Below are 9,011 nucleotides of genomic sequence, written 5' to 3'. Positions count from 1 at the left end.
TAGTGCTAAAAATCATAAAATTAAATTAAACCTGAGGCTAGCACTTAGCAGCCCATAGAGAAGAAATGCCGCAGGGTCAGTTGAAGCAGTTGGTTTCCCTCTCTTTTCTATCTTCTGTATTGACGCCTCGCGTGCTCGAGTTGGCGGGTGGGTGGGTGGGTGGGGGGGGGGGGGTTATTTTCCTTCTTTCATTTTCCTTTTTCTTTCTTTTTGGGTTTCTGGTGGTGAATGGTCAGGTAAATGATGAAGAAATTGTAGCCATTGGTAATTGCCAAAATTTCTTTGTCGGATAGAATGGATATGAAAGGTAGATATCTGGAGCCATAGCCACCTTATATTTTAATTATATTTTCTTCACCACCCAAAACACAAGTCATTTGGGTGTGTGTAACAGGGGGAGAAGCTCACAATTATGGCCATGGCAACGGCTCTTCGAAGACTTTCCTCTTCTGTTGACAAACCAATTAAGCGTCTCTATAATGGCGGCTCTCTCTATTACATGGTTTGTCTTTCTCTTTTCTTCTCAAATAACTTCCTTTGTTCCTTTTGTATGTTGTGGTCATATGTGTATTTCAACTTGACGGTACACCAGACTTATTATAATACTTTTGAAATAAGTATAGGCTGCATCGGCCTCTGGTTTTGGTGTTAATTTATTTGAGGGTTTAGTTTATTTCACTTTATTCTTGCAGTCATCGTTGCCTAATGAAGCTGTTTACGAGAAGGAAAAAAATGGTGTCACGGTAAGCTTGAGGATTGTCATATTATATCTGAAATAGTAGTGCTATTTGAATTCTGTTCATTCTTTGTATCATTTTTCTAACTTGGTAATCTTGGAATTCCAGTGGCCAAAGCAACTTAATGCTCCTCTAGAGGAGGTTGATCCAGAAATTGCTGACATTATTGAGCTTGAGAAAGCACGCCAGTGGAAGGTTCTATCCTTTTTTTTTTTTTTTTTTTTCAATTTTCTTCGTTTTCTTCTTGCATCTGTATTTAAATCACTCTTCAGTACCACGACCCCTTTACAAAGAAGTATTTTATAAATTTTTTTTTTAAAAAAGTAAAAATAAAGGAAGAAGGATGTCCGTAGACTGGGTTATAATCCAATTTAAATTTTAGAAATGACCTTATTTTGATTAGTAGCTAATAAGCTGGAAACTTGAACAAGAATTATTTGAGTCCATGTATATGCTGTTTTGGTTTCTAACTGAATACTAATAAACTAGTCTGTTTGAAATCTCTTCTAGCTTAGTAGGTTGTAAAGCATGATTTTTTGAATTTTTCCTTTGACTCTTACCTTAAAGATATATGACGCCTTCGGAATTGCTAAGAAAAAGAAAAGTTTGTTCCTTTAGTCATCTTATTATCTCCTATATTTCCTGTTTCTATTGGTACACTTTATTCTTCCATGTAAAATGCATTGTTGCAGTTTGGTTTAGAGGCTGTTTAGCTTATGAGAGTTGAAATTTTTTATTTGTAGGGACTTGAACTCATTCCTTCAGAAAATTTCACTTCTGTGTCTGTAATGCAAGCTGTTGGATCTGTTATGACAAACAAGTACAGTGAAGGATACCCTGGGGCTAGATACTATGGAGGAAATGAGTACGCAGAAATGTTCTAATTTATTTTCCATTTACCTAAGTATTTTGGCGTTGAAGTATATTTCATCAGCTATTATATATCCGCATCAAGATTTTCTGTTTGTATTCTGAAAGAATGAGTGGTTGTCTAGGTATATTGACATGGCGGAAACCTTATGCCAGAAACGTGCTTTAGAAGCCTTCAGGTTGGATCCTGCAAAATGGGGAGGTAATTGACTGATTAACTTCTGCATAGTCTGAAAGTAATTATATTTCAGAATCTGCATGCCGCAACACTTAAAATACTGCTAGGAAAACTTTACTCACCTCCGATAAACCTTTGTGATGCAGTGAATGTGCAGCCTCTGTCAGGATCACCTGCTAATTTTCATGTTTACACTGCACTTTTAAAACCTCATGAAAGAATCATGGCCCTTGATCTTCCCCACGGTGGACATCTTTCTCATGGATATCAGGTGCTTCTATGTTCTATCGTTTCTCCTTCTATGTATTCATACCTGGCTTCCAAGGACCAATACCACAGGTTAAAAAATGCAAGCATATAGGAAGCTTTCACAGTGGTTGTGGTGTGAATACTCACTATTTCCTGAATGATTAATGGTTTTCTTTGGATTCCTTAAAATACATTAGGTTATATTACTTCTTTTCTTCCTTTGCTTCTGCTTTAGCTTTCAAGTGGATGCAGAACTTCATTAGGTTCCAGGCCATGCACCATAGGCATTATCTTATATACAACTTTGTACTAAGATTTTACTGGTATGAAAATGCTATGAATTTCTGCATGCATTTTCTATCAGGTTGGTCTGTATTCTGCTGTCTTCTTTAATACTTAATTTGATTGACACCTGATCACTTAAAAGACATTAAACTCTGCTTTCAGATCATGCAAATAAATCTGAAAGTTCTGAAGACTGATAGAATTTCTGGAATTTCTGTGATTGATTAGTTGATTCTATCTCCTATGGAAGTTGATTTACTTTTGGTGCACATCTGTTCCGAAATCTATGACTTCAGCTAGTCAAATTTAAGAAAGCAAGTGTGAAACGACTCAAATTTGTGTGCATGTACCAATTATATGTAGCATGTAGCTGGAGTTGGAGTCAGTTTATATGTTCACCAAAACTTAAGAAACTCTATTTTTTTACTCAGTCGTTCAATAGTTTAATTTTAACAATGTTATGTATGATTTGTCTTATGTTATGTTTATATATTACAGACTGATACAAAGAAGATATCTGCCGTCTCTATATTTTTTGAGACCATGCCATATAGACTGAATGAGAGCACTGGCTACATTGACTATGACCAGGTACTTTTCTGCTATCTTGTTACGTTTTTTTTTTCTTCATTTCTAGCCTCACCCTTGATCAAATATACACTACATATGTTTTATTCCTTTCTCCTGTGGGAGCAAAGTTAGGAAAATTTCCCTTAGGAGGACTGTGGAGAGGTGGAAAATACTTCACTGATTATATCTTTCTGAAAATTGAAACTGAAACTAAGTCTCTTACACTTCTCATATATGCAATGTCTATTGCAATTTGTCTTGCATTGACCCACTTTTAGAGTCCATTACAATTTAATATCCTACATGATTTTAGGTGGATCACATTTTTCAGATTCTTTTGGCGTTATGTATTTAATAGATTTTTCGTCCAGTTATACCAAGTAAGTAGTATTCAAGAGAGATGTGAATGTTTAGTGTAAGATTTACAAGCCATCTACTTCTGTTCATACTTGTGACATTGATTTTGCAATAACTGATGCCTCTCCTTCTGACCCTTTTCCGTGACTTGTGATTTCTTTTTGCAGCTTGAGAAAAGTGCCACACTCTTTAGGCCAAAGTTAATTGTCGCTGGTGCTAGTGCTTATGCACGTCTTTATGACTATGCACGTATCCGAAAGGTAAACTTAACCAGATTATTATGCGGTAGTTATTTTAGTTATTTAGAGCAATTTAAATGTTTTTGTTTATGGAACTAAACTGCTATCTCCTGTGTATTTTTCAGGTTTGTGACAAACAGAAGGCTATCATGTTGGCAGATATGGCTCATATTAGTGGGTTAGTTGCAGCTGGAGTCATCCCATCACCATTTGATTATGCAGATGTTGTGACCACCACAACCCACAAATCCCTTCGCGGGCCTCGTGGTGCCATGATTTTCTTCCGGAAGGGTGTGAAGGAGGTTAACAAGCAAGGCAAGGAGGTTCGTATTTGGAGATCAGAATTCAATATTTCATCCAGTCATCTCTTAAGACCTCTAATTTAAGAGACGTATCACCCAGTATCTGATGTAATTGAGCAATATTTTGGGCTTTTATGAAGGTGTTGTACGACTATGAAGATAAAATTAACCAGGCAGTCTTTCCCGGACTTCAAGGTGGTCCTCACAACCATACAATTACTGGCTTGGCAGTTGCTTTGAAACAGGTTTCATATCTTTTCAACAGCATTCACTGTTAATTTTTGACAATTGCAATGGAACTGGTTTAGTATTGTTAGAGTGGGTAAGAGTCCCACATTGGTTGGGGAATGAAATGATGGTCTCCTTATATGGACTTGGGCAATCCTTCCCTTATGAGCTAGTTTTTGGGGTTGAGTTAGGTCCAAGTGCCATATCTTTACATGGTATCAGAGCCAGGTCCATTCCCGTTTGGCCCCTATGATATATCGTCCCCGCTCCAGTTGGTGGTCCGGGCATGCGAGGGGGTGTTAGAGTGGGTAAGAGTCCCACATTGGTTGGAGAAAGGACTGATGATCTCCTTATATGGACTTGGACAATCCTCCCCTCATGAGCTAATTTTTGGGGTTGAGTTGAGTCCAAGCGCTATATCTTTACAAGTATATTAGGTTTAATTTCACTTCATGCAAATACTAGACCATCACCTCTAGCTGATGCTTGATGAACTAAGCCTTTTGGGAATCAAGAAATGAATTGTTTTGAGTCTGGATATTTTTCAGCAAATGATTTTGAGAAACATAAAAATTCAAATTATACCTCGTCTGATTTCAGTGCCTTTTGAAATCACTTCATTACCTCCTGAGGATTTCCACCTACCTTTGAACCTTTCTTCAATTCTATATGACAACTGATAGCCTGTTTGGCCAAGCTTCTAAAAGCAACTTATTTCAAGAAAGATTTTTCTCAAAAGTACTTTTGGTGAGAAACAGTTTGCGTTTGGCTAATTAATTTGAAAAGTACTTCTGAGCAACGATTAGTATTTGGCCAAGCTTTTAAAAAGTGTTTCTAAGTGTATTTTTCTCAAAAATGCTTTTCAAAAAAGTGCTTTTGGGGAGAAGCTACTTTTTTCTGCTTTTCCAAAACTGCTTCTGCTTCTCCTCAAAAGCATCTTTTTTTCTTCTAAAAGTTTGGCCAAACACTTCAACTTTGGAAAAAGAGCACTATTTTGAAAAAACAATGCTTCTAGGTTGGGAGAAGCTTGGCCAAACAGGCTATGATATTGATGACACTTATTGTCAGTCTGCTCCTATTCCTAATATCTACTTTTGAGTATAAGCGCTCACAAAGAACGGAAATGCAGGCAATGACTCCAGAATACAGAGCTTACCAAGAGCAATGCCTTAGCAACTGCTCAAAATTTGCCCAGGTAAGATGGATTGAATTGTGTAATTTCCAATTCAAGCATTATTTTATTAATCCATTAGTTTGTTTTCATCCACCTGGTTTATGTTTCAGTCGTAATCTATGCATTGCTGATTTCCTTCATTGCTGTGCACATTTCCAAACCTGCAGGCTTTAGCGGGAATGGGTTATGAACTTGTTTCTGGTGGAACAGAGAATCACTTGGTTTTGGTGAACTTGAAAAACAAGGTAATATAAAAGCTTTCAACCTCTGACGACTTGAGAGACAATTTTAGTCCATGAGTTTGTTGAGAAAAACTTAAAATTTAACCGATGCTTTGCGGTAAACCTAACAAATTCAGCAAAAGGACTTGTTACACCGAGCGCCCTTTTTTCAACTAGATGAGGTATTAGTGAATTTGTTTGCTGCATGTAATATCTTGATGCCTACAACAACAACAACAACAACAACCCAGTATAATCCCACTAGTGGGGTCTGGGGAGGGTAGTTTGTACGCAGACCTTACCTCTACCCTGGGGTAGAGAGGCTGTTTCCGATAGACCCTCGGCTCCCTCCCTCCAAGAATTCCCCACCTTGCTCTTGGGGTGACTCGAACTCACAACCTCTTGGTTGGAAGTGGAGGGTGCTCACCACTAGAGCAACCCACTCTAGTCTTGATGCCTGTTATGCTTTATTGTGACAAATTTCTGACTTGTGGTTTTACAGGGTATTGATGGTTCTAGGGTTGAAAAAGTTTTGGAAGCGGTACATATTGCAGCGAATAAGAACACTGTTCCTGGAGATGTATCTGCCATGGTCCCTGGTGGCATCAGAATGGGTACATATTTTGCCCTTTGAGATCTTTTTCCCATTTGGTTATTCTTCTCGAACAAAATTTATGCAATTTTGTATGTTCAGGGACTCCTGCACTCACATCAAGGGGATTTATTGAGGAAGATTTTGTGAAAGTTGCTGAATTCTTTGATGCTGCTGTGAAGATAGCAGTGAAAATAAAGACTGAAGCTCAAGGTGCGTAAGCCTCCAAATGTTACTGAATGCCTGTAATGATACGATTTTAGTCCATAGACTTCCATCTAACTTTTTGCACATTTATTAATCTCAAAGAACCAACCATTTCTTTCAAGTTATTGAGGAATACGCACTTCATTTTTCTAGTTCTTGACAGGATGATTCCCTTTAGATTCTGTTACCTCAGTCGCTTGCATCACTTTCCTTATGTTGTAATGTTCGCTTGTTATGTTCCAGGAACAAAGTTGAAAGACTTTGTGACAACACTACAGTCTAGCGCTTCAATCCAGTCGGAGATTGCAAAACTCCGCCATGGTGTGGAGGAGTATGCAAAGCAGTTCCCTACAATTGGGTTTGAGAAGGAAACCATGAAGTACAAAAACTGAGAGCTCGACTGAGTATATACACAAGGTACACTGTTGAATAGTATTTTGTAAGTCAATTAACTACATCCTGATATGTGAATTGTGATGAATGAAAGTGCAATTGGAATTGTAAAAGGCCATGGTGCTTTATTTCTTGTATCTTGTAATGTGGAATCATGAGGACCAGCGGCGGACGTAGCAGGGTGCAAGGGGGTTCTAGGGATGGCAATGGGTCGGGGCAGGTTTTGTTTGATGCGGGACGGGGTAGGTTAAAACAGTTTTAAAAAAATTAAAGCGGGGCAGGGCGGGTAGCGGGTTTAATGCGGGTTGGCTTTGAATTTTGATCTTTTCTGAAACAAAGTGATCATTTCCACTAACTTTTACATTCTTACTCACTGGCAATTTAATTTCGGTTTCTCTCCAAGAAAAGCATTCTTGTTTTTGTATCTTGTACTTATTTTATTTTCATTAATTTATTTTTAAAACTGATAATGATTACTATATTGGAGTGTTCATATGGGGAAATGTGACAGTAAAATATATTATGAAGTGTTAAAAAGGATAGTTTATAAAGCTTCTAAGATTTGTTTTGTTTCAGCTCTATTTTGCTGATAGTAATTAAATATTCCTAATTAAGGATGAATGCAAAACTGAAAAAGAATGTATTATGCATATAGCAACTGACTGATTGGGTGATAAAAGCTTGCCTCTTTGCTCTTTTATTTCATGGACAGTGCATGGTTAGCTTCATACATTTGGTAAATTATGCTACTACCAATGAGATCAATTGGTAGAGCATGTAATTTCACACTACGACAAAGAGAAAACATAATTTCTTGAACAATATTAATCTCTCCATTTGTAAAAATAATAAAATGTCAAACTAGTTTGTTTTAGAAAAAAAAATAAAAGAAAAAGAAAAAGAAAAAAAAACATAAGTGGGGCGGGGCGGGTCCAAGCGGGGTGGGTTGAAAACAGAAAAAATGGCTATGCGGGGCGTGTTGAAATTTTTGTGGGTTTTTGCCAAACCCGCCCCGCCCCATTGCCATCCCTAGGGGGTTCAATTTGTTGGATAATTTGATTTTCTTTTGCTTATATAAGTTGTTGAATCCCCTTGGCATAAGAATTTTTTTTTTTTTGAATCCTCTTGTTTGAATTCCTGGCTCCGCCACCGATGAGAGGACCATTTCTATGTCTTGAGATTGGGATGTTGGAATCCACATAGTGACATGTTTTTCAAGGAAATCTATGCTGGTTTCATTCGAGAAGTGGTTCACAACAAATTTCAAACTGGTGGTGCATGTAAATAAAATTCTTTCAGCAGTAGGAAAACTTGAATACTATTGTTTCTACTGAAAACACAATCTGGTGATATTTGGTTTCTCATCACGGAATGTTAAAGTATACTTCTTTTTTGGAAGAGAAAAGGTATTGTATATGTATATACGTGAGATTCATTAAGTTTCTTGACATGTAAATGGGAGATACTCAAATTAAAGCACTTGAATTCGAAATCATCAATTTGATGTATTTTTGTTTAGTTTATGTGAACTTAGTATCTCCCTGTATAAATTTGCAAAGTTAGTAAGAATAGTTATTTTTGCTTTAGACCACTGAGATGTTGCCTACCAAGAGTGGTTCTTTTCTTGTTCCTCACGTCTGTGTTGTTTTAACTTTTTGAACAGGGACCAATATCCAACATCCTCAAGGTGAATGGGATAGACATCCAAACTGCAGTTCGCTCCCAAGGATTGGATTGTCATCTTTTACTAATACTATGTAAAATCCAGCAGTGTTTGGTTCCTAAGTTTGCCACTTTGTATATTAACGATTGTAATTCTACTGAGGTCCTTGAAAGCAATAAACTCCTGTTGTCTCGGTACTTCAATCTTGTTAATCTATTTACGGTAAAGGGCCAAATATACCCTTGTACTATAAGAAAATGTTTAAATATACCCCTCGTTATACTTTGGGTCCAAATATACCTTTGCCATTATACTATTGGTTCAAATATATCCCTCGTCCGTTAAGTTTGTCCAAGTTGGACATCCATTCCTACGTGACACTAATATTTTATGAGGTGGACGTCACGTGGCATGCTACCTCAGTGCCCCTAACCCATTTTACACCTCCTCTCTATTTGTTTTTCCACCAAAATTTGCTTCCCCTCTTCCGCCATTGTCACCGGCCATATTCGCCACCATGAACAATATTGAATTTCAAAGTTTAGTCTTTTATATAGGTTTTAAGCAACAAGGCAAAAAAGAGGTGTATGTACTAATACAACTTCATTAAGACCTATAACTTCAGCTAAAGGGACTGAAAATTTGATAACTTCCGAAGCCAGAAACATACCAAGAAAGAAAGAAACGTGTGCTTCAGTTGAAACTCATGACCACTACCTCTCTCTCCTTAGTGAATAAAATTTCTC

At 37.3% G+C, this 9,011-nt stretch overlaps 1 protein-coding gene across 1 annotated transcript; it reads left to right on the top strand.

Moving 5' to 3' along the window:
* The first annotated feature begins 275 nt into the window (after positions 1 to 275).
* Positions 276 to 8,462, top strand: LOC104099430 (serine hydroxymethyltransferase, mitochondrial-like). Its single transcript, XM_009606415.4, has 16 exons — positions 276 to 502; positions 693 to 743; positions 846 to 932; positions 1,481 to 1,602; positions 1,733 to 1,809; positions 1,932 to 2,056; positions 2,818 to 2,910; positions 3,414 to 3,506; positions 3,611 to 3,808; positions 3,928 to 4,032; positions 5,145 to 5,210; positions 5,357 to 5,434; positions 5,913 to 6,024; positions 6,105 to 6,215; positions 6,453 to 6,626; positions 8,266 to 8,462. Exons 1-15 carry the CDS (start codon positions 413 to 415, stop codon positions 6,599 to 6,601), a joined length of 1,557 nt encoding a protein of 518 aa, XP_009604710.1. The 5' UTR covers positions 276 to 412; the 3' UTR covers positions 6,602 to 6,626; positions 8,266 to 8,462.
* Positions 8,463 to 9,011: the final 549 nt, after the last annotated feature.

The sequence above is a fragment of the Nicotiana tomentosiformis genome, chromosome 2 (genome assembly GCF_000390325.3).
Source record: "Nicotiana tomentosiformis chromosome 2, ASM39032v3, whole genome shotgun sequence".
Lineage (NCBI taxonomy): Eukaryota > Viridiplantae > Streptophyta > Magnoliopsida > Solanales > Solanaceae > Nicotiana > Nicotiana tomentosiformis.
The sequence above is the reverse complement of the archived record's forward strand: the minus strand, read 5'-3'. Positions and strand labels throughout refer to the sequence as shown.